The following is a 26,218-nucleotide window of genomic DNA, read 5'->3' as shown; positions in this document are numbered from 1 at the left end:
GACCGAAAACAAGGCAAGTGTGTAGAAGAGTCAGGGTGAAAGCCAATCTTGTGAAAAAGACTTTTGTCAGTCCATGTTTCTCACTTCGTTGCATTCTGTTCTATAAGTCCTTGATTAACATTAAATTAGCATTAAACATTAAATTAACATTATATACTAAATTTTGGGAAAGTATTAGTGTTTGCCATAAATTGAAGTAATGGCATTAGCTCTGAAGAATAGAATGCTCATGTTTCCTAGAAGATGTTTTTGAAGTCATCACCGTGTATTTTACATTGATTTACAAGGTATTCCTATTTGAGATAGTGAACGTAAACTTATTTGGGTAACCTTTAAAAAGTCCAAAAGTGATGGAGATTGAAGTGCAAGCATGTATCTATTCGTATCCTGATGAGATTGTTTAATAGTTGAGGGAAAATATGGCCCAAAGAAGTGTTTGATATTGTCTGACTTACGCCTGTGTAACTGCTTGGTCTTTGCTGGACTAGCTCTGGACTGAGGAAGCCACCTGATGTCCATATACCCAGCTGGAGCATGCTGGATATGAAACATGACCTACAGTTAGAGGCATTAAGTGGGAATGGTTAAATAAAATCAAGAACTTAAAGAAGTAAAAAATTAAGGTTTTGCATAAGCATTTGTTAACCTGTTTGGGTTATTTTATATGAATGAAAATGATCCTTGAGCTAATATGACACAGTACTGTACTTTCTCTTTTTAATGTGCACATCCTTGCTTTTTCATATTAAATGTTTCTGTAGCAATTGTATTTTAAAATGTTCCATAGTTTTCCATGTGCTTCAGATTTAAAGCTTTCTACTAATCCCTTACCTCAGCCCCAAGCAGAAACCAACAGACGTTTTACCCTTTTCTTTCTGGAAAATGTAGAATCATAGAATCCTGAAGGCTGGGTGGGACTTCAGGAGGCCTCCTAGTCCAGCCTCAGTTCCAAGTAGTGTCAACATGCAATTCAGACAGGATACGCAGGGTTTTGTCCAATTGGTCTTGAAAGCCATAGCACCTTTATGCAACCTGTTCCAGAGTCTGACTGTCTTGATAGTAACCGTTTTATTATGAACACCAGAATCTCCCGTTTAAATGTATGATCATTGTATCTGTTATTCTGTGTACCTCAGTAAAGAGCCTTGCTCTGTCAGAGAAACTCTTCTGGAGGTATTGGAAAGCTGCTCTCCGGTCACCCAAAGCCTGCCCTTCTCCAGACTAAACAAGCTGAGCTTCCTCAGACTCATCTTACATAGTCAAGTCTCTTCATTATTTTTTTGCTCAAGTTTATTAACTTCTTTCTTCAACTGAGGGGCCCAAAATTGGGCACAGTATTCCCTGTGCAGTTGAGAAAGACAGTGTTTTCCCCTAATGCACAGATGTCGTTTCAGCATATAAGGCATTTGAACTGGTCAAGTGTGATTTCACTTTGGTAAATCTGTTGGTTATTTTAAGACATCATCAGTGTATCCAGAAATTGCTTCCAGTAGTATTGGCACTGATGTTTCCAGTGACCAAAATGAGGGAGGTGCTGACCAGCTGGCACTTCACCATGTCATTCTTTTGAACCTTTCTGAAGACACATATAATATTTACTTGTATCAGAGATGTCACAGCCAGGCTGCACTTGATCAGCACAGATCAGGCTGCACAGATCTCTCTGAACCAACAGATGCATTCTGTCTGTTCTCATAGGCTTGTAAGGGTCAGGATTTTTGAAGAGATGCTTGACTTGATCCTCTGCCACTACTTGGCTGTTCCTCTCCTCCTGGAACCTTATCTTTAGACACAAAGATTTAGAGACCGTGCCAGTAAAGACTAATGCAAAGAAGGCATTGAATACCTCAGTCTGTCACTAAACTGTCTAATGTAAACAGCTAATGTACTGCTGGAAGCTTTTCTTGATGACCCTTGCCAGCTTGATCTCTAGTTGAGCTTTGGCTTTCCTAATACCATCAATTAATGCTTGTACTTCTGTATTCCTGTGTACAACCTCTCCTCTGCCCTGGAGCTCACTCATAAGACACCAGTTTAGCCTGGGTGGTATTCCGATATATACACTCATTTTCCTCAGCGTCTGGATGGAGTGCTCTTGTGCTAAGGTTACTCTAGGCTGCTTCCACAAGATGCCCCACATCAGTATCCTGAATTCTGTAAGAAAATTCAGAATTCTGCAAAACCGAATTTGTCCCTGAAGTTTGGGGTCATGCTTTGCTCCTTCCCCTCATCACACCCCTCAGCATTTTGAATGTCACTGTCATGATCACTAAAGCCAAGGATTCCACTGAATATCTTGCCCCCAGTCACCTCATCAGTTGTGAGTAGCAGATCAGGAAAACTTCCCCATGGTTGGCCCATCTAGCATCTGTTTTAGGAAGCTGTGTCTGACACCCGCTGGAAACCTCCTGTCCTGTTTGCCTGCCCCTGTGCTACTTTTCCAGCAAATGTTGGGGAGATTCGGGTTCCTCCGAGAACCAGGGTCTGTGATCTGGATGCCTTCCCCCACTGCTTGAAGAGGAGTATTGTTTCCTCCTTCACCCTGAGCTGGTGGCTGGTGACAAATTCCTACAGTAATGTCACTTCCAGACCTGCACGCTCAATGGGATTCTTGCCTGGTCCATAGAGGAGCTCCGGACACTTGAGCTGTTCCTTCATATGAGGGACAGCCTCTCTTCCTCCTCCTCTTCCTTGCCTGTTTTTACTGAGTACCCTGTATTCAACCATCACCAAGCATACACATTACTACGTAAGCTCTCCCACCACATTACTTATTCTAATGGTGGTATATTTCTGCATTTGTTGCACAAAAATGAGCTCTTCCTGCGAGTTTCATAAACTTTGTATTTGTGTAGTGGCACACGAGGTTGTGCCAGTGGAACCTCCTGACTGATTTGTTCTTCTTCAGGCTTTCTTTATCTTTCACAAGGGCACAGATGACACTGCTAAGGGAGATCTTGAGTGCATCAGCAGTAACTAGAAGACCTTGGGGACAAAGGCAGAGGGCATGGAAGTGTAAAATGTACTGTTAGAACATTATTCTGCTAGCATAACATTTCCTTTATAATAAAATCTGCAAACTGTAATAATCAGTCAGGAGTTCATGCAGGCTGGGACAAACACCTATTTCCTTGGAAGAAGCATAGTACTTCAGTTCCTCAGTCCATTCTGTTGCTTTCTGCAGGTCTCAGTATGACTTCCAACAGCCATCTGCTCAGTGGGGAGTTCAGCCATTGTGCAGGTTGCAAAAGGTAATTTTTCTTGGTGTTTTTTAACACCTATAGTTTGCAAAGTCATTTTTCTTTTCTTACTTTTATAAGGATGAGGGCAGAAGTGTGTTGCCTGCAAGCAGTTCCATATAATTTGGATGCTTCATGTGGGTCATTAACGGGGTGCTGCTGTAATGGGCTCAAGAATGGATAGGTTATTCACAAAATTAGGGCACTTAACCTCAAAGATCAGTTTTCCCATTGTTAGACAGAAAGAAAACAGTGTGAGTCAGACCTGAAAGCCTTCTGCAGTCAGAAGGAATGATCTAATTTCTTTGAATTAAGAGCTGTATCGTGTAGGTGTGTTAGAGAAGCGTGATGGACTGCAACAAAGAATTTGTACATTCCAGCTATTGTGTGGCTATTTAATTACTGCTTGAATTTTTCTGCAGACTGAAACTGCCTAGTGTCATACGTGTGGTGCAATCCAACAACGACTAACTTTATTAAGTGTTGGGTTGTTAAATTTATTGTTCTGGTTTAATATGGATACCGACTGATAGCAAAGTGTCTGTGTCCCACTATTGCTGTCAAGACATTCTGTGCAGTACCCATTTCTGAACCCTTTCAAGAACTGGTGGTTGTGGCAGGGCTTGTTTTTTCTCTGCTGATGTTCCTCCCTATATGACTTCATCTTACTGCAGACCAGAGAAAAGGGGTCTATATTCTCTTATCTACAAGGTAGGTATGTCTCCCCTTAACCTGTTATTTAAGTTCAACAAGGCCAGTTGTCTCTGCTCGTTGTGTCCTGCAGCTTCCTGATAGTCTCAGTAGACCTTTCCTTGGCTCTCTCCAATGTATCAACACCTTTCTTATAATGGAGAGCCTGAAACTGGGTACAGCGTTGCACATGAACTGTCACAAATGAGAGATCAGTCTGTTTGTCAAATGCCTTCTGGCTACACTCTGCTACTACAATCTGTTTGGGGTGGCCCTTAGTGTACAAGGGCACACTACTGATGTTTTGTGGCCCAACGGGACTCCAAGATCATAGAACCATAGAATGGTTTGGGTTGGAAAGGACCTTTAGGTCATCCAGTTCCAACCCCCTGCCATGGGAGGTTCCTTTTCTGCAGAGCAGCACATTAACCCTACTACAAAGCAACTCCCTGGTCAGACAGTTCCCCACCTCGAGTTGTTGCATGGGGAGGAATTTTTTTATCTTGAACTAGATGATGTGAAATGTTCAGAGAGTACCAGTCTTCCAAGAAGTCGGAAAAAAAATAAATCCCTGTGCTCCTTTGCCAAGTCAACTGTTTGTGTTAAGAAGAAGAAATAGCTTAAAAAGTCTTAAATGGAGATGGGAGGTGCCATCTTTTTTAAAATACGAAATTCCTTCAGCTGAACATGATTTTGAAGTTAGTTTTTGTGTTTTGTTTTTTTTCTTTAGAAGTGATACTCATACTTGCCTAAGTGATTTGGAAACTAAAGGGGTTTGTGTAGTTCATAAAATCCAGTTCCAGGAGTTTATTTACTGCATTGCAAAAGCTGAGATGGAAATATGTTAAATGTGGAGATATGCAGATTGTGCTGCCAGAGGGCTGCAGGGTAGTGCTATAATTGAGTAGTTTATCATGGTGACTTTGAAGTTCTTGGATTGAAGGCATAAGAGAATGGCTGCGCGCTTGCTATAGGGAATTCTAGCCTTTTAAGGTTAAGAGGGTAGTGGCAGTCCACACCCATTAAAGACAAATTAACTCCATAGCAGAAATCCTGGAAAATGGCTAAAATAATAAACCAGATACAGCAGAGGGTTTCCAGAAGCTCTTCTGTGGGCACGTTCACACATGGCAGTGGGTTTTTCTGCTCTTAATGGGTGTGGTTGTTCGCATATTCCCAAGCTAAGAGGAAGAGGACTTGTAAAGAGAAGAGGAAGGCTTTACTGAAGAACTGTTTGCGCCCGACCTTGCAGGTAGCCTTCATAACAATCCAGAAGGTATTCTTCGTGGCTTTAAGTTGTGGAGTGCAAGTGAATGGTTAACTTACCTGTGAAAATGCCTGTTTCCCCCAGCTCAGATGTGTTGCGTTTGTGTTCATGGTTACCTTGCACAGGGACTGGGGGCTGGGAAGAAAATCAAACAGGAACATTTTCAGCGGATGACTCAGCTGTCATTCTAGCAGGTGGCTTGGATCCACGAAGTCCTTTAGCACTGTAATGGCAGAACAATACAAGCCTTGTTTCCCAGGAATGTGTGCTGCTGGAGGTAGTTGGGCCAATTGCGCTAATGAAAAATATCAGTAACTCTTTTGAGTCAGGAATCTGGATTCAGTTGTTATCGCTTCAAATTTAGCTCCCACGTTTTGCATGTTGCTGCCACCAAGTTGATTTGTAGTTGAAAATGAATCCTTTGGAATGGTTTACAAATGAATCATAACAAAGCATGTGTGCTATATCCTTGCATTTGAGGGAAGGTTATTTTACTTCTGTTCTTCATGAACTTTTTGAAGTTCCAAGAGCTGTGTGCTGTCTGAGGGTTGTTTGGATGTGAGTTCTAGATGGTGGGTCGGCTGCTGACCTGTTTGGCTCTCAGGGGACAGGAGAGATGTTTATTAATTCCCAGTGGGCTGCCTGTGTGACACAGCAGTTTTGTGTGTCCCTTGTTGGAAAGTGCTGACCAGCAAGATGAAGACAAATGCATCTTCCCTGCGGGATACGTGGGGTGTTGAGTCGATCAAGATTTTTTCCAGAGTGTTGGGGTTTATGGGGATGCGCTTGTTGCAAATGTGACACAATGTGTACAGCTTTGAGCTGGTATGTGGTAGCCACTTGAAAACTTAGCTGGAACGGAAACTAAACGTCATATTTGAGGTTCTGTGACTGGAAATGCATGCATACCTTACTTAGGAAGCAGTTGGACAGGAAAGAATCCTAGTGCTGTGTAACTTGGGTAAGAGCTGTCGTTTGAAGTGTATGGCAGTTAATTTTTCTTAAATACAGTCTGTAGTTTCTCTACTGCTCTTACTGAATTCTTTGAACAAACATCTGAGGACTTGAATGAAGTTGCAGCTGGTGCTCCAGATTCCCTTCTCCTTAGAGAGCAGGTCATTTTCATTTGCATATATTTTCAGTTTTTGCCTTGTCTTCCTAGGTTAAAGACAAATGGATTAATAAATACTTTCTGAAAAACTTCCTATCTTGGACCTGTGCTTGTCATTGAGATGCAAAAATCAGCTACTGTCAAGGAATTCTTGGACCTCAGAGGTGATCTTCAGTGCTGGTGTTAGGAATGCCGCTGTGTTTGCCAGATTGGCACCTGAGAGTTTGCTGAAAAGGAGGAAAACTTTGCTGCTCTAGAACATGTATTGACAGTCAATGGCTTTAACCAAATGAAAGAATTGTGGTTCTTCTAGAAAGAGAACTGAACTTAAGCAGCTTGTTTCCTGACCAAAAGCTAACAGGGTTAGCCCTGGAGTCTGGTGGTTTTCCACATCAGAACAAATTGTAATTTAAAAGAATATGCATGGAGTAGAAGCTTGTCTTAGAGCAAATGTGCCACTTGAAGGAAGACATCAGACTGAGAGACTCTTGTGTGCCTATGAACCTGGACAGTGCCTATATCTCGCAGGCTTATAAACCAAATCTTTGGGCACAATCTTTGGATTATGTTGGAGACATAGGGGGTTCAGCAGGTAGCAAAATGAAGTCTGAGTAACAGGAACTTGCTACAACCTAGTAGCGTTTTGTGGTTTTGTATCCTTGTATATAAAAGGATTTGAATTTTGCATAAGGATTCCTTATTCTAAGTATTGAATTATTGGTTTGAAGATTGTTGCAAGACTTCAGCATCTGCCTTTGTTATTGGCTCTTTTGTAAGAATGCTCACGTTCATTGCAGTGGTGATACGCTGTCAAACACAATTCTGATCTTCTATATTGGACACATAGAGCCTATGGCCTATGTAAGAGGAGCATGTGTTACTTGCCAGCGTACGTGAGTCTGGCTGAGAGAAGCACGTAATGCAAAGTGACAAGTGGATTTATTTCTCAAGTCATAAACTTCCTGCAGTCCAAGGAACAGGGTGGGGGCTCGGAACAGTGTCCGGATGTTTTGGAAGTGTTGAGTGGTGAAGCACAATAATTATCAACTGAAATTTCAGCAGTGTGACAGAGGAAATGTGTGCGTTCCTGGTGCTGCTTGAAGCTGTGTAATGGTATGCTCCAGAGAACGCTGGTGCTTTAAAACATTTTAAAGTTTGTCTTAAGTTCACTAGATTGTCTTTAGAGAAGACTGAAAGGTGAAGCAATTCGGAGGAATTCTTGCTATGAAGCAGGATTTGCTACACTTGCTCCAAGCATTCCTGTATGCAATAAGTGTGTATATTATGTGACTTAATCTTCAACAGCTACAAAATATGTATTGAATTAAATTGTTATTAGAACATAGCAGGACATGTTTCTGAGTAGAACTCCCTTTAATAGTTCATCTGAAGTCACTTTCATGGTGTCTTGTACCGTTCTAGTCCAATTCATGTTTCTGTTCCCATTGAAATGATTCCTTGCATGCCTGCTTTCTCAAGGTTGCCACACTTGCATTGTCCTTAACGTGTTACATGGTAAAAGGAAACAGAGATCAACAAGAGAGACCTGATACCAACAGCTTTACTAAAGCTGATGTAGATGACAGTTCCATTTTCTTTTAAGCGAGGGATATGAACTTTGCTGCTGTCACACTAGAAGTGACCTGTGTTCCTTAATGGAGTTTTCTCTGATAGATGGTGGGACAAACTTATCTGAACATGAAATGACAAAGAGTAGTAGCTGGGCTTGTATATATGCGGGGTGGGGCAGACGTGTTGAGCAAGATCTAAGATCCTCTTGGCCCCACATACTATGCAAAATGCAGGAATTCTGCACGATAAGGATTTCATGTAGGATGAATATGTCTGCATGTATTTGTCGATGTTAAATATAAATTCAGTTCACCTTTACTGTATAATTTCCCCGTGTTTTGGACCCAGATGATTTTTTTCCAAACTGTGATTGCTTCCAACAGTTCTTATGAATAGAAGTATGTTTGAAAGGCAACCAAGATTAGATGTTAAGGTTTAGGTTTTTGTAGTTGAAACCCACTACTGAGCACGTAATCAGCTGCCAAACTTTATAAAGGAAATGTAAAATATTATGATGCCCACAAATACCAGCTGTAAACCACTAATGTCTGCATTAGTTTAGTAACTTCGGTCACAAAGTTTAATTGACTGATGGGGTAACCTGTGGCACTCTGCTGCTTTGCAGCAGCGTTAGACCTACTGTGAACAGGAGGAGGAAGTGTTACATAGTAGTTCAAGGTTTTAGTCTGTTTTTCTTCAAATGGCAGATAAGCCTTGAGGGAGAGCATGCTGGAGCAGGCACATGTTCAGAAGGTGAGCACTGCTTTCTAAATCAAAAAAGACAGAGGCAGCAGTTACCAGTTAAATCCTAAATGGTCTAAGCAAAGTGAACTTCATGAACAATGGCTCTCTTCAAGTTAGAGCATCATCCAAGTAATTTCACTTACAGAAATGGAAACCTTTGACTTGGATACTAACCTTCAGAAGGGATTAATAGAATGACTGCTGTTATGTATACAGCATAGGCTGTGCCAGTCTGCAGGAGCAGAGAAGAAAGCAGTCTCAAGATAATGTACTGATCAAGGAATGTTAAAATCTTCGGAACAGGGCACTGCAGGTTTCACCTGAGGAAGAATGTTGAATAGCAGGAGTGTTCCTGGGGCTGGAAGTAGAGAGGAATAGAGCTGGTGTGTGCGACTGGTCTCAGGCTGGGTGGAAGGTGTGGTGTGGTGGTGAGATTGCTGTGTATGTGGCAGGAATGTGGTTCTGCATGCACTTGTTTAACCTGAGTAAAGCTGTGCTGAGAATTAGGTCTTACAAAATGGGCAGAAGTGGGGCCAATGACGCTCTGTTGCCACATACACCTTAACTGTCTCCTGCCTGCCTTGGAGACCTCTTGACTGTCTTAATGTTGTGTTTTGCTAGACCCTCTGTGAGATACAGACAAGGGAAAACTTCTGAAGGAATGACATGAAAAGCAGATGGGAAACGCCATGCAAGTAAAGCACAAGCTATTTATGCGTGGCTTATTCCAGACTTAATTCTTTCCAATGCTTCCTGCAATCGGGTCATGCTGGCGCACCAGTGAGTAGTTAATGATGCACTAGGGTGGAAGAACTGAACTGAGAACAGAAGAGGAAATTAAGCTGGAAAATCTGAAAAATGTAGGCAGTGATTCAAAGGTATTCCTGGGGAAAAGCACGATTCAATCAACAGGATCAAGGCAGTGGAAGAGAATGGCTGGTACATGCAATGACTGTGGATGTTTTGTGGGTTTTCTTTAATGGATGCTTTTAAGTTATAATTGACACAAGTCAATCAAGGATACTGGCTGTCTTGTTCATTTAGCTGAAATGTAGGGATTTCTCCCCCCATCTCCTTATCATTACCCTTTGTACCCGTTTGTGCTTAAGAAAATGGGTTTCTTGACAGGAAAATGTTTCTTCTATTATTTAACTATGTCCTATGCAAAGATGCATAACAAAAATCCTAAAATTTTATGTTTCTAAACAATTTTATGACTTAAGAATTTTATTAGTATTGCTTTGACATTTATCAATAGCAATCAGAAATAGATTGTATAGAAATGTTACAAAACACTTGTTGATGCACTCCAGTCTATTATTCGTGCTTCAGACCCTGTTAATGTCTTGCTTATGCCTTAGAAACACCCACTGTAGGATTGATGCACAAAATACTGTCTCTCTCTGTAAGGTTTCTGTTTTTAATGGCAGAATTCAGTCAAGAATTCTCATTATGGACAATGTGTAGGATTATTGGTCTGAATTTTAGGGGTTGCTTGGTTTGGTTTTGGTTTTTGTTTTTGTTTTTTTTTTTAAGTAGCCCTTAATCTGTTCTTTCTTTTTGTGGTCTGTGGCAAATTAAGTTGCTGTGAAAAAGATGGAGATCTTGAACTACAGCTGGTTTGTCCCTGTCACAGATCGGGTAGACATCTAGGCTGGGATTTTGTCATTGTGAAGCGTGAGTGTACTCATCGTCACTGTAGGCTTCTAAGCACCAGATATATACCTGCAGTTCTGAAACAGCTCATACTGTATTAAGTTCTTGGTTTGGGTGGGTTTTTTAGCTTTTCAATTCCAGTAAGTGAGTGCGCCAGCATGTTAAAATGACAGTAAAAAGAGCTTAATTCCATATCTGTTTGCATCTGAGACTTAGGGAACACATCAGAAAACAATTATGTATGCTTAGAAATAGGAAATATTTCTTCAGATGAATACTATTACCTGTACTCATCTAAATATTTACAGTTGTGATAGGTGGGGGGTAGTGTTTGTATTAGGAAAAGCCTCTTTATTTTCATGGTTGGAAGCATTTGGGGGAGTTGTTAGATTGTAAAGTCAGTCCTGTTTCTTCTCTGCATATTGAAAACATACCCTTTAACAAGCTGAAACTTCAAAATACATAACTGCCTTTATTTGATGATGTGGTCCACGCTAGAAAAATTGAATTTGTTACCATGACAATTAGTTTTCATTTCATGCCTTAGAAGAATATTACTTCATGTCTGCAGAAAAAATGTGATCTTGATTGAAAACAAGTATTCATTTATGATTGGACACTCACATTTTTCTTAGTAGTAGTTGTACCCTGCTAATAGAACCTCACCTGAGGTGGGAAAAGACTGGCTAAAGTGACAGCTGTTCCGGAAAGCTTTTGTGGAACTGCATGTGTGATGGGGAATTACTGGAAATTGGGCAGCCAGGAGCACTTTTCCCCCATGCAGGCTGGGATGTGAATGATTACAAATGATTAATCTCTTCTTAGCACTTGAAGAGCTTTTGCACTGTTTGCTGTAATACTTGCCAGGCACTTAGAAGCATCCTAGACAGCCATCTATGCAGTGTTTCTCCAAATACAAACGTGACAGTTGAGGCATTCCTGTAAGTTCTGATTTCTGCACCTTCCTTGGGTTCCTTTTTTGTACTGAGATAATCACCTTGAAACTGCACTTAGTAACACCCATCTCATTTTCAGAAAGCATTTCGGGGTCAGGGTTTGTGCAGGTGTCAGATGATTGCCAAATGTACTTAAAAGTGATACTGTAGTCTGTAATCTTGCTTTTTGTTATTGAATTTTACAAGAAATGGGAGAGAAGTGGAACCTTTTAAATACAGGAGAGTTGTATCCCAGGGCACATTAATGCAGGAGCTATAGTAAAAGTAAATTGCATAGGAAAAGCCTCTACTTCCTGCTGTGGATCTGTGATCTCTTGTCTTTTTAGAAAATGAATGTCTAGCCTAATGGCTATTTTTCATATGAGATTATTTTCATCTGATGGCAATAGAGTGTGGAATTTATCACACCATGCTGTTTACAATGCCCGATCTCTAGAAAAATACTGAATGTTTTTTTGGCATGAAAACTGTTACCCCGAAGGCTTGAATTTGTGAAATTCAGCAGCTTTTGGTAGACATGAGATGTGAGTCAGAATTAAAAGAAGTTTCCTCCAATAGCAGAAAATTGATTTCTCATGAAAGGCTCTTTCTATCCAGGGGAACTGACACTTGGAACTCATTTGTACTGACCTGATGGAGAGTATCTGGTTTTATTAATTGTAAATTTGCTGCATGTTGCTTATTCTGTTAAATAAGCATGGCTGAAACCGAGGAAGAAAGACGAGCTGTGTGTCTTGTCCCTCTCTGTTAGCACTAGGGTGGGTACAAAAATCTGCACAGAAGGAAGCTACAAAGAAACCCCCAACCCCAATCCCCAGGACATGTTCAGCCGGGAGAACTGTAGTGGGGTCTAGCAAAGGCAAGTCTAGGAGACAGAAAACAGCAACTCAGGAGCACCAGGAGGTATTTGGGATACTCTTTTAAAATGAAATGACAGAAAGACTCTTTTTGTTGGGAAACAAAAGGGGTTATTCTTGGTTGGCTGTGACTCTAAAGGCACCAAAGTTAGTGTACTGAGAGCTATCCTTCAGTATAAGATCAGTCTTGCAAGGAGAATTAGTTTATAAAATCCTTTATTTTGAATTTGACTCAATTGTAAAACTAGGGTGTTTTATCTTGAACCCTGTTGTAGTAAGATAAGTTTAATCTGGAAATTCGTATGTATTTTTCGGTGTGCTCACTCCAAAGAAAAGCTGCAGGCAAAAGGGCAGCTCCAGGTCTGGTCAACAGTGGATTTTCCCTGTTGCGGGAAAGATTCCAGTTAGTAATTTTGAATCTAGAGCATAAATTAGCACAGACTGAAAGAGTGCAGGAGGTAATACTTGGTATGTGACCACACGAGGAAAATGTGTTGGCACATACCAGAGGTGTTAGGAAATTGAGAGTTTAAAGGCAGAAGGTGGGAACTGGCAGAGGGTGCGCACACTTGGGAAGCAGGGCAGTGGGATTAACAGTATCTTCTGAAAACCAGCATTTCCGAAAAACTGGGATCAGGAGGCTGAAGGTGCTTAAAAATAACCCTAAACAAACCAAAGCAAGCCAACCAACCCAACAAACCATAACCTTGCAAATCTTCCAGTCATCTGGGTAGGATCACACAGAGGAGTCACTAAAGTAAGTGCTCTCTCCTCAAGGTCTGTGTAGTTTAAGTTTCTGTGGCAGGCTAGACTCCCTTGGGTTTAGCATAACCCCAGTTTGACCTTCATTTTGTGGCTCAATACTCTTTCAGCTGTATTACACTGATTGGGTCTTGAGTATATTTAGCTTCTTACAAGATTGCAGTCTTGAGGGAGAAAGAAACACAGAGTGAGGACTGGTACTAGAAACAAAAATGAAAGAAACTCCTTGTACGAGAGAAACGCACTCAGAGAAGGAGGCAAAATGCATCAGGATTGATGACTTGCTTTTTTGAGCTTTTACTGAAAACATTAGTTTGCACAGTTTGAGCAGCTGATGGATGGCCCAGTGATGGAGATACTTTCTGCTAACCAAGTTTTGGAGCTCTGATACAGTGTCTGAATGCTGTTTCTTTTTCCTCTGCAGTGATCTAGAAAAAAATAATATCACAAGAATCACGAAGACAGACTTCACAGGACTGAAGAATCTCCGTGTCTTGTGAGTACAACACAAAGCTTGTCTTTCAAGACTGTTTTAGGGTGCTGGTCCTGAGAATGTCCTTAATTCTAGAGTTCAGATGCTAGTAACTTCTGCACACTATTCAGCTGTTTGTATTGTTTTAAACCAAGCAGCTGGAACAGTTTGTGTGCTGAAGTCTGAAAGTAGTTTCAGAGCTATTTGTGTTTCTCACTGGCTTTTAATCAATCTTGTGGTAAAAAGTTCAGTCCACTTGCCACTCACTGATCATAGATCAATTACACTGAAGCACTAGCAAATAGGACTTTCAGACTTAGTCACTTTAAGGTCCAGTGCCATTAATAGCGCTTTTGCAGAAGATAAAGCAGAATTTAACTAAAAGACAGCTTAGTTGTGTACAAGCCGCCTTGCTGCACTTTGTCTAATATGGAGTAATAAATACAAAAAAGATTTAGGTAGTGCTGTCTTTTGATCCAGAAGTATCAGACAAGAGCTTAGCTGTACTTCTGAATGGGCCTTGAACATCAAAAAGGCAAACACCAGTCTATAGAATTTGTCATTCTGGATTTCCTATTTTCTCTTCTATGAACCTCAGATGGCACCGCTAATTTGGTGATGAAAATTAGGCCTACTTGAGAGATATTTATTGTACTTACATATAGAACTTTTTCTTAAGAAAATAATCTTGGGTTAGAAGAACCAGAAATAGATTTTGAAGATGTTTCAGTTCTTTCAGGACTTTTCCCCTTTAATTTTCTCTAACTAGTAAAGGTCCACTTTAGGTCCACTTCATATCTGCACAGAAGCAGACCTAGATATTGAAGCCTCTGCCAGAAATACTGTAAGGATCTTCTATTTGTTTTGTGAGAATTCAGTTCATTGCATTACTTTTAAATGTAAAATCCAGTATCTAGCTTTAAATATTTGGGCATGTATGAGAGGGTGTGTGGGGGGGGGAAAGCCAGATGAGAGATACAGAATAGTTTTGAATGTAGTGTACTGAACTAGCTGAGGCTGAGCTCTTAGGATCTCGGTTTTTCTGGAGCTCTCATTTAAAGTAACTGTTGGTTTCTGCCTTCACTGGGCTTGTGCTTGGTCACTGAATGCTGCTGTTGGGATGCAAATGTGCAAGCTTCTTGATGAGAAACCTTGATGTGTTATCAAGGAGATCATATACATGTGTGTTCATAAGCAGTGGCTGAGATGTTTATATTGAAAATGTTTCTGAAACATCAAATTTATTTATGTTTACAGTAACCGATGGATTAAGCTCAAATTTCTAATCTTACTTCAAAAGAAACAAGAATTGATACCTAGTTTTGTTTATCAAGTTGCATGATAGTGACTACATTCTGTGTGCGTGGTGTCTAGCTCACCAGCTGTACTTCACTAAACCATTGCACTCTAATTCCAAGTTTTAGTGACAGAGACAGAAACCTAATCTTGAGTTGGTCCCAGCACTGGCAGAGGCAGGTTGGTTTAGCACTCTGTTGACCCCTTCTGAAACAAACAGCTATCAAAAATCAAGAAACACCCAAGTAATCTGTCCTGGTTTAAGCGCAGCCGGTAACTGAGCACCACACCGCTGCTCACTCACTCCCCTTCCCCCCTCCAACTTGGGATGGGGAGGAGAATAGAAGGAATATAAATCCCATGGGTTGAGATAAGAACAGTCCAATAACTAAAGTGTAATACAAAACTACTACTACTACTAATAATGATCAGGGAAATAACATGGGGAGAGAATATAACCTAAAAAGGGAAAAAAACAATAAAAAGACGTGACACAAGCCTAACACAACCACTCACCACCCGATGACTGGTACCAGCCTGACCCGAGCAGTGATCTGCCATTGTGGGTAACACCCCCCAGGTTCTATACGGGGCGTGATGTGTGTGGAATACCCCTTTGACTAGTTTGCATCAGGTGTCCTGGCTCTGCTTCCTCCTGGCTTCTTGTGCCCCTCCTCACTGGCAGAGCATGAGATGGAAAAGTCTTTGATCAGAGTAAGTGCTACTGAGCAACAGCTAAAACATAGGTGTGTTATCAGTGTTGTTCTCAGACTTAACACACTGCTTAACTCAGACTTAACACACTGTTGAACACAGTGCTACTTAACACACAGTAGCACTGCACCAGCTACTGAGAAGGAGAAAAATAGCCAGGACATGACCAGCTGAACCCAGGACATAATCTCACCACCTCACTGAAGGTTTCTTTGTGTAATTCTCAAGATTGCCCTCTGCAGTCAATGTTTTACTTTGAGTATCTTCTAAAATAAGCCTTAAAACCGCACCTGTTGAACTGTTACAGATACTTGGTGATAATTCAATGAATGAATGAATTGAATTGAGATCAGTCTTTTCTCCTACTACCTTAACACTTTTGAACAAGTTGTCATATACTAAGAAAACATTTCAGATCTATTGCAAGACTTTTTGTTTTCCTGTGGTGTTTCTCTCCTCTCTCTCTAACAGTGGAGTTACTTAGATTTCCTTGGCTCCCGTCCCAACTGTCAATACCATTTTGCAAGTCTATTAAAATACATGTACTATATTAGTGTCAGTAGTTGTCTTGGTTTGGTTGGGGTTTTTTTATAGTGTAAGACATTGTCTAATGCTGTTGCAGTCATTTATGCTGAATGCCCTTAACAATAAGCAAAATAAGGCCTGCCAAATTTACATGATGTTTCTTTTTGTTCTGTATGCAGTACAGGTTTATGTAACATGTTCATTCAGTCTTTGAGGAGTGAGGTGTTTGCTATGCAAGTCATAAGAAATAAAACCAGAATATACCCATTAAAACCAGATCTGTCCCCATGTGCAATGGGGATATAGTTGAAAGCACAGAAACATAAAACCTGTCCCAGAGTTCCTAGAAAGGAAGTCTAGTTCTCTTTTCAGACATTAGAATGAGGACAACAAACAAGTGATCTGGAAACAGGTAGAACAGTACAACAGAAACCAGCTTCCAGTCTCAAACTGCCAACATACATGCAAAATATTCCTTTGTGCATGTTTTCTTTTAGCCCTTGTAATTTCACCTTGTTTCTCTTTCCTTGTGCAGTTTTTCTTCCCCCTCCTTTTAGGAGCATACCTCTCTGCTTCACATGTTTGGGGTTTTTAAATTTCACTTTTTGATCTTCTTATGTGGTTTTAGCTGTGGAATACTCTCTTGCTGTCTCTCTTCTCAACTGCTATCCAGATGAACTACTCTGAGCATCTCATAGGATTGGGAGTGGAGGAGTGGTTGTTGGGAACTGTCAAGAATGTTGCTTTTGCTCTAGTTAGTCTTGGCTGAGCCCAGACTTACTGTGTGTTAAGTTCTCCCTTTCTGTGTTACAGCTAAAGCCCCATAAAATGTTCAGAGGGCCTAGAGACCAAGTCTGTGTATGTGAATGCTCTTACAGAAGCAGAATATGGGTGTGTGAGAGGAAAATTTGGCTTAAATGGAGCTGTTGGTCTCTATTCTTTGGCTTCCACTATAGCTCTAAAGAGCATTTCAGCTGTGTAAATGAACAGTCGTTTCCTGCACAGTGTAAATCAAAGAGAAGCGAGTCTCCATTGCTTGTAACTTCTCCTTGTCTTAAGTCTCAGAGGTGAAAAAAGCTGGGTCAGATGCAGTGGAAACCAGGGACTCTTCCCTTAGGGTTTTGCACAGTGTTGTACAGCAGGACTATCAGCGCTGCGACACATAGCTGCCATGGCTGTATTTCTAGAGGGCTTGAACCCCTTTGGATTGCTTATGAATGGTTTACTCTGGGTCAAGCCTGAAGTTTTTGCAGAACACAACACCTGGACAAAAGCGTATGTTGACATTGAGTAGGTTCCTCTTGTGGGCTGTAGGACTCAGTTATCTCAATTACATTACATATACAAAGAGCAATATACTAAAGATGTAACAATGAGCTTCAAGACGAACACCTTTCTGAGCATTATGGTTGTGGCTATAAAAGTTTAGGAACAAAAGAATTTCCCAAATCTGGCAGCCAGGAGGCAATTTTTGACTCACTTTCTTGTTACTGACCAAGAGAAACAGTGCCATGTTTTTAATCATCTCTAATTATAACTGTTACTTGTACTTCTGTGAAATAGCTTTTGTAGCATATATGAAGAGAAGCAGGGAAGCTTTTGTATTCTGTTGTCTTAATCTTAACTGTTTTTCCTGGAATTACAGACACTTGGAAGAAAATCAGATCAGCGTGATTGAACGTGGAGCGTTTCAGGATCTAAAACAGCTTGAACGGCTGTAAGTATGTCTATTTCTATACCTGTGGGAAATCTACAGGTTTTCTACCTCACTGTTAATGGTTATTTACAGTATTTCATGATGATAAAGTAAACTTCCTTCAAGAAAAGAGAGGGGTACCTGTTTAAATTTAGGTATGTTTTTAAACACAGTTGAATTTATATTGCATGACAGTTAATAGTTGAAGTAAAATGTGTAGTTGCTTGCCAAGAAAATGGAACTGTCAGTGACACCAGAATCTTAATAACATTATCAAAAGGTCATTATCTGGGCAATTGTTTAAATTGGTATGTAGGTGAAAAAAGATTTGCTTATAACAATTTCACATTATATGTAGATTATATATTTGTATTCATCTATGTATAAAATCTATGCTAATGGAAATGGAAGTTGTCTCTTCTGAGAACAACAGTATTTCTAACACTGCCTCTAGACTTGATTTTCTGCTTAGCTTCATTTCCTTTCAAGTTGTACAATGCCAGTGATACTAGTGAATGCTAGGGTGAAACGCAAGACTTGGTGGAGATGAGAGTTTGGTTTTCCTTTGCTTTTGACAGCAATTAATTTATTAAAAAAAAGGAAGTTGAAACTAAGAGGGGTCTTAATCCAGGATCTGATTTAGAGAAACTACTGGCCCTGCAAGAGGATAAACTTCACTACCAGGAAGTACCACAGCAGTGCTATATCCAATTGCTCCTCTGAGCAGTCTGTACTGTTTAGCATTGTCATGAAGCTGTAATACTAAGATACTTCCGAGAATTACTCTTTGTTAGAGGTAGATGACCAGCATAAAATCTCATGCTGGTTTGGAGTACTGTTTGTTAAATAGAGAAGCAGGTTTTGTGCTTGATAACTGTTATCTGCAAGGCATTTGTTGCAGGACTTGGTATTCTCTAATTCTTATTTTCTAAAGCAGCTTTCAAAAGTTAAATTCCCACTAGAGATTGAGAGAAGTGTGGAGTATTGAGCATATACTGTACTAAAACTGTTTCAGGTGAGCTCAGAATTAGGTTCTCATTTAAGTTGTTTAACTAGTGCATTGAACTTTTTACATGAATTTACTCAGGGTTTTGGTCTTGAATTTCAAAGCTCCGTTTATGGCAAATAAGGGAGGTGAGTTTTAAGTTGTGATTATAACCCATTTTTACCTATATTGAGTTAGAAAGCACTTTCAGGAAAAGAGTTTCACCAGAGCTGATTTCTTTCATGTTTCCTGGGCAATAAAAAATGACCAGCTTAATTTTCCAAAATTAAGCATAGCCTGACACTGTAGAAAACAGCTTGTGCACGTTGTATCTCATCTGCGCAAGTCAGTATCCTGAATACGTCATAGTTTTAAGCTCATTATATATATGTGTGTGTGTGTATCTAAACAAACATTTCTCAATTTGGACAGAGATAGACTTAGTTAAACTATGGAATGAATTCGGAGCATACCTGGGAGAAGGGCTAGCTATTAGAAACCGGAAATAATACTCAAGTGTTATTTTAGTGTGTTGTTTTCTGAAGATCCTGCTCTTTTAGCAAGTGAAAATCATTATTTTGTGAAACCAGAAGTTAGGAAATGTGAAACCTTTGATAATGTCTCTTTAAGGATGTGAGGTTTGAAAGTCTCTCTCTTTTTCCTGCGCGGACTCTTAACTTGGCCTGTTGAACATACCGCATCTCTGCTTCTCTTTTAGGATTGCCTGTCATTAAAATATTTCCTAAATTAATGTAGTTATGAAAGGGAGGCCTGGAAACTTGCAACTTTTTGGTATTTTAGCTTAAATCATTTTTAGGACAAAACTATGAGTCAGTAGGCTTTAGAGAATGAACTGTGGAAAGTTTGGCATAACTTATAAAGGCTAAATTGCAACATTTTAGGTAATATTAAAGCTATTTTATTAAGTATTGTCAAACATTGCAAAATGTTAATGAAGAAAGTATGCTGTTTGAATTTTAAAAACCTGGCTTTTTTCCATTTAATTTCTTTCAAATAACAAATAAAAACTGCTTATACTGCTTCGATTTTGGAATAACATTCCTTTTTGATCTATTGAAGTAGATGCAAAAGTAATCATTAACTTCTGAAACACAGCAGCTGCATTGAGTCAAACCTGAAAAAACAAGAGTAATTTCTGTTCCTGGCAAGATACCATATATAAAGGTCTTCCATTCAAAGTAACAGTGGATGTATATTGTTCTACACCCTCCCCATGGTGATCGCTCCAAGGGCATACCCTTAGGCCAGTATTATTTTAGTACAATATATTTTCCCTTGTCTGGATAGTGAAGCAAATCCATCGTTATTAACGGAGTAAATGAACAGAAATCCGTTTGACATGTCCTGCGTAATAGTAAATTTTCAGTCGGATGTCTGTAAAGCTCCTGGCCACTGCTGCCACAGGCACTGGGATGGTGCTTCTCCAGGTATTTGGATTTGACTCTGTTTTTGTGGGAGATTAATGCTCCCAGTACCAGTAGGAGTATCTGAAGGCTTTATTTAGGTACAGAGCAGAGTATTGCCAAAATTTTATATTAGCTTAATAAGGCTTGTCAATATCAGCTGAAGGAAGCGCATAATGCAATTTATGGTAAAATGACGGATGGCACAAAGTTAAGAAATAAAGTGGAAGGTAGAAGCCACTTCTAACTTTGGCATGTTTGTACTCAGCTTTCCAAAGGTGCAGGAATTTCAGCCATTGCCTCTTAGTAAAATTCAGTGGTTTGAGTAATAGAAGTTATTTTGCGGAGTCCTAAGAATTCTTCAGAATGACCAGTGGTCTCACCACATTGGAAAACCAGAGGTGTTTCTAGTGGGTTTACTCCAATAAGTCTCTGTAGTTCTATTCCACAAGATAAAGATTCGTGGTGAGGTAGTTGACCAGAAGAAGTTAAGGGGCAACGTGAATGGATATAATTGGTGCATACAGCTTACTACCCTCTACTTGTTGCCCTGGTGTTGAGCCTCAGACAAGCCAGCAGTGCTCTGGTGCAGTATAATACTGTGCTGCTTGCAGAGCCTACGTTTCAGTGTGTCTTGTGTGTCCATTGTCTCCTCTCAGGCTTGTTAGCTATTCCCCATGCTTCTCTAGTGATCACCTTTCCTTTAGCTCTGAAATGCTTCTTTCTCCAAAATGCTCCTGGTTGATGTTGAATGACGGGCTGGGCAGGGCAGATGTGTGCATTTGTTCAGTGAGTGGTTAAGAAGCTATGGAAGTGTTCTGCTAAACTTTACAGTGCCGTTTGTAAATTGTTGTAGTCATGTCTTTCTTGCCAGTAGCAGGGGAGCAGCTTCAGAACCACACCTTGTGCCTGTTGTGTGTGGAAGGCCTCAGAAGCTCCAGTTCTTTTTTAGCTAGTTTCCTTCGGCACTGTTTTTTTTTTCCCTAGTAGTTAAGTGTGAAAGGTCCGACTTTGATCCTCTTCCCTGGTTTTGTTTTTGGTGGTTTGAAGTAGCGTACATATGCCTGTACAAACACAGTGCTATACTGGTGAAAAGTGTTACACCCACATTGATTTTGGATTTTAGCATTTCAGCTGTGTGCTTTGCTATTAGCACTCTGTATGGTTTGAAGATAAAATGATTCTGATATTCCATGTACAGAGAGGATCAAGAAGAATGAGGCATACTGGTGGGCCTAAAAGATGATCTGAGAATTTTTGCAGAGCCAGATGTATGGCACACATTTATGTGAAAAATGAGGCAGGATATAAGACACCAAGGGATCCTGACTTTTCCACAGCCAACTGCCAGAAATTGTCACGTAGCTGTATTATCTTCAAAAGGCCGGACTTTGGCTGATGGCTGGCTCTTTCTACTCAAATTAGTGTCTGTAGCTAGCATAAAAGATCTCAACATCTGAAAATACTAAAAATATGTTTTGTTGTTTAGAGGAGGGGGGGAATGTGTAAGCATGGCCAAATCAAATCTTTTCTAAGTTGGAAAAAATGATTAGCTTTAACCAAATGAAAAACTAGAATCCAGATTTTAATCCTTGCCTATGCATGTATGGGCTTGGTCTTGTGCTAAGACAGAGGTCAAAATGGAAGTTGCATTTGACCTTTAACTGCAGAGATGCTATTGTGCATTGGGTCTTTGTAACTGGTTTCCCAAATGCTTGATTAAGGTATTAAAGTGTATTTGTTTGCCATAGTATGCTGTAAGATTGCTCTTAGTGACCAGAGATGCTAAGAAGAATAAATTGCTTTGTGATTGCTTCACAATCTGGATTTCATAAATTGAGACTGAAGAGGCTTTAAATAAATCATGTAATACAAAAAGCATCTTCCGTAATTAACATGCTGAGTGGAAAGATTGCTAAGTGCTTCAGAGGAGGGGCAAAACAATGAAAGCATTGGACAGTTCTTTGCTGTTGTAAACAAAGGCTTATTGCAAGTTTTTGGCAGCCTGGACATATCTATAGTGTTTATACAGGCTTTGCAGTGTGTGCAGTGTAGATGCATTTCTGGAACTGTGTCCATGACCCGTATATATGAAGCTGTATGCATTTGTAAATATGTAAGACAGTTTGAATGTAACCTTTCAGAAAAAAAGCTTTATTCTTTTATGTCTGCATTTCCCTATGACATTATGGATAGCATATCTAATTGGAGATCAGTGATCATAAAATGCTTATCTGGAAACGCTGGAGAACAAAGACACACTAAAATGGATTTAGAGCTGTGATCTGATATTTAATCAATTTTACTACTTGCATACTTTCCGCTACCTTCTCAAGCTACCACATGGAAGTTGGTGTAGTACCAGGTTTGCTACCAAACTCCCCAGGATCAGGTGGTGCTTCAGGAGTGAAGATTGATAACCTTGTGCCTGTGTTCTGCTACCCAGGCAGCTCCTGGCACTGGGCCTTCCCTTCGGAGGAGGGTATGAATGGCATGAATTGGGGCTGCTTGGAGGCATGTTGAAGGTGCAGTGTCTTTGCATTTTGCAAGGGTGGGTTTCTTTGCTGTCAAAGACAATAGCATTCCCCACTGATTCCTGAGGAGCCAAGTACAGCATATGTCAAAATTTGAGTTACTGTTTCAGACTGGGCAGAATTACTGCTCTAACAATCACCATCAGTAGGATAAAACAAACTTGTGCTGCCTACTCCCAGATCACAGTCCGTGTGTCACTGCAGTAATCTGTTGTAAATGGGCACAGTTTCTATCAGAGACCCGTTGTAAACTTAGCCACTCTTTGTGGGAGCTGGCAAAGAGTTTAAAAACCTGAAATTCGGTTTGTGCTGCTTTCAGGTGTGTTCTTACTCTCCCAGTTTGAAGGATAGACTAATACTTGGTTCTCGCACTGCCTGAGTCTGAGCTAGCAATACAAAGCTCCTTGCTGCATTGGCTTATGACTGCAACTTCAAGTATTATTTATTGATGTTGCTTAATATTTAATTAATGTTGTTAATAATTTTTGTTGCATATCTTGTGAGATATTATTCCAGTTAAAACAATAAAAAGGAATCCTATAACCAATGTGTGAAAAGGCAGTCTCTTTTATCTTGCTTTTGCAAGACAAGTTTAGCACTGCCTTTCAAAGGAGCGTCTGTGTGACTGCTTACATTAGGATGAGTCTAACGTGATGAATTAGAACGTTTTGGGTGTGAGTATCCAAAGAGGTGCTGTTGATTTTGCTCCTGGGGGCCAATGGGACAATCATGGAGCACACTGTATTGCACAGTCTTCCTGATATTATGTGAGTCACTTCCATTCCTTTTTACTTTCCAGTTTGGGGTTTGGCCAAGGCTTCCCTTTCAGACAATCACTCTGAAAAATACATGGGAAAATCAGGAATTTATTTGGAGTGTTTGGTTTAACTTGCATGGATACAGCATTACTGCTTTCTTCAGGAGCTGTGTTGTTTTGAGGTGTGGGTCTTACCTTTCAAGTGGCCATAGTGTAGTCCTTAGCACTTAAGTGAGGACCACAATATAAGTAATTAATCTGTATAATTTTCTGACCCTGGTAATAGTAAAGTAGCAGCAACGCCCTCATACACAGTTCATGAGTTCCTTCATCAACTTACTGCATAAAACTTGTTCCACACTTTGACCCTGCTGCTGATTCACAACCAGAAGTCTAGAGGAAGATTAAATCTCTAATTTTTACTCTGGAGCAGTGTGTGTTTACTGTTTCTGTGGAGTACAGGAAATCGTTCTCCCTGTCTTTGCCTTTTGTCTTGTTCTCAGAGAACAGCTATGCCAAAGTGACATCATGAGCGCTGTGTCTGGGTTCTAGTTCATTCTCTGTGGCAGAAGCCAGACAAAAGCTCTTGACTTACAATGTCCATGTGAGGATAAGAAGTTGAGTCCTGAAAAGTTCATGTGTTAAGGCTGTGCAAATACATCACAGTGATATGTCACATCTTCCTGTAGCATTATGCAGTTCTTTGGGCATCTCCATGAGAGGTACCTTCCTGGTTTTCTTTTGTGAGCCTGGGTTACTACAGGTTTTACTGGTCTGTATCATTACTTCTGCTTTCTCATTATTCTGCCATTCTTATTGCTGATGCTAGTGCTGTGATCTCCTACTCCGTGCTGTCTTCTCATGTGTTGTGAAACCAGAGTGACTTCCTGGTCCCCAAACAGCCTATGTCTTGCCGCAGAGCTGTTCTGCTGTGTCTTGTGTATAGCTAAATCAGAGCTAGTCTACGCCAATGCTTTTCCTTTCTTCCAGGGGGAAAGAGTTGTCTTTAGTTGTTTTTGTGGGCTCGTAACTGGATAACACCTTCACTTTAGGTCTGGGATGTTTATGACTCATTATTGGAGCCAGTGGTCTCTGAATTCTCCATGGAATCTTTCTAAATACTGGTAGGTAGATTCACCTAACCTTCAAACCACACGTATCATTTCCAGCCAGACAAAGCATTTTGGAACTGGCTTGATTCATTTGACTGGCAAAACTATGAGCCAGGACCTCAAGCCTTGTCCCTTCTTTCTTAAAGAGCAATTTGTATGAATTTGCCTCTTGTGCTGTTGGCGTTATATGTAAAATAACCAGCATGATGAAGATTTACTCTGTTAGCAGAGGGGCTGAGACCCAAGCCACTCCATCTCTCGTCAGCCTTCTATAGCCTTCCAGAAAACTGCTTCATGGGCAGTTTTAATCCTAATGCCCAGTCTTTGGAATTGTAGAAGGTACCTCGTGAGATTGAGTGACTGTGACATAATACAGTAGATGCAATTCAGGGTTGAAGAGCAGGGAAATGGAGAGGGGAGGAGGGGTAGGGAAATCCTAAAATGTTGGAGCTCTTACAGGACTAAAATAGAAGCTCACAGATGGTCAGCAGAAGGCTGGCTGTGTTCATGAGAGATCCATTGAGGGATGCTAAACATGAAAAACTTGATCCAGCTAAGAAGACTATCTGAGAGAGGCTGCAAGCTAACAAAGCTGTGCTTATGTGTCCTGTGCTTATGGTTCTGTATGCACCTGTACTGGCACTGCTGGAAACAGGATGCTGATCTAGGTGGGCTAGAAATCAGTCCCAGTACTGGATGTTTTCTGATGTTTCATCTGTTGCAAGAAACTAAGCTGCTTATCATCTTTTCCAAATCTTATTCTCCTTGTACTGAACTATCTGCCTACAATTCAGGTACTAGGGATGTCCTGTGCTTTTCATGGACAGGCCTGAGACTTCAGAAAGCTCTGCTGCTTTTTCATGTCTAGAGCAGAGGTGTTTCATGGACTTCAGCTGACTTTTGCCGTGCTAGGAAGCTCATGCTGGATATCTGACTGGAAAAGAGTGCCATCAGGTCAGCAGTAACAAATCCCTGTTTCCTGTAAGACTTGCTTAAAAAAAAATCCCAGACAAAATCAGTAGCTTCGCTGAGAAATGTGAATGGTAATGCAAAGATAAATAGCTACAAGATTTATTCAGGAGATATGATGGCAACTGTGACACAAGATAGAAATGGTCTATTGCTTAGTTGTACAGTCAATATCTCAGTTTACATTGAGAATCACACAGAACAAAACTACTAGCAAGTACAGGGTAGTTCTTGGTGTGTGTGTGTGTGTCTCCAAATAAAATAGTAAGAGATATTGATTGTTTGAGTGTGAATAGTACAATTGAATAAACCACTGGGGAGGAGTGCAAATGTCGTGTCTTATCGAGGCACATCTTGGCTCAATCTGTCAGCTCACCTTTATTAATTCTTGGAAGGAAAGAAGGAAGCTCATTAATTTTATATTGCTTTTGATTCAGCTTTATGTGCTGCTCTTGGCTCAAACAGCAAAAAGCAATGTTCCCAAGGCATGGCTCGCGTACTTCACTGCTCTCTCACTACTGCACGCTGGCTACTCTGGAAGATTTCACTGAAATGTATTTTTCTTCTACTACTTAACTGCCAGTACTTCAGAGGAAAGTTGGTCATTTGTGTAAAGGACATAGCAGATATGGTGAGGAAAGGTTTTATATCTCTGCTGTTCCCACAATTCAAATACAGAGTCAATATAAAATGGTGGTGGGGAAGGGACATTTACAACTCTTAGTCCAAAAAGTTGTTCTGGTTGGAAAGGAATGTTGTAAGATCTCCAGTACATACATTTCCATATAGAGTCAAGATTCTCACAACAGTTAAGGTCTGAAGAAAATACTCCAGTATGGCCTGTTTCATGCAGATGTGCAGTTCAGATAGTGAATAATGT

The 26,218-nt window shown here is 40.4% G+C and overlaps 1 protein-coding gene across 2 annotated transcripts in view; it reads left to right on the top strand.

Annotated features, from left to right (window-relative positions):
• The window catches only part of SLIT3 (slit guidance ligand 3), a 533,501-nt gene that overhangs the window by 15,654 nt on the left and 491,629 nt on the right, over positions 1-26,218 (top strand). For both annotated transcript variants that reach the window (XM_065690971.1, XM_065690970.1), the window contains exons 3-4: positions 13,279-13,350; positions 17,507-17,578. In XM_065690971.1, the coding sequence (XP_065547043.1) occupies positions 13,279-13,350; positions 17,507-17,578 (144 nt within the window). The remainder of the gene's footprint in view (positions 1-13,278; positions 13,351-17,506; positions 17,579-26,218) is intronic.

Source organism: Lathamus discolor, chromosome 10 (assembly GCF_037157495.1).
Source record: "Lathamus discolor isolate bLatDis1 chromosome 10, bLatDis1.hap1, whole genome shotgun sequence".
In the NCBI taxonomy this organism is placed as follows: domain Eukaryota; kingdom Metazoa; phylum Chordata; class Aves; order Psittaciformes; family Psittacidae; genus Lathamus; species Lathamus discolor.
The sequence above is the reverse complement of the archived record's forward strand: the minus strand, read 5'-3'. Positions and strand labels throughout refer to the sequence as shown.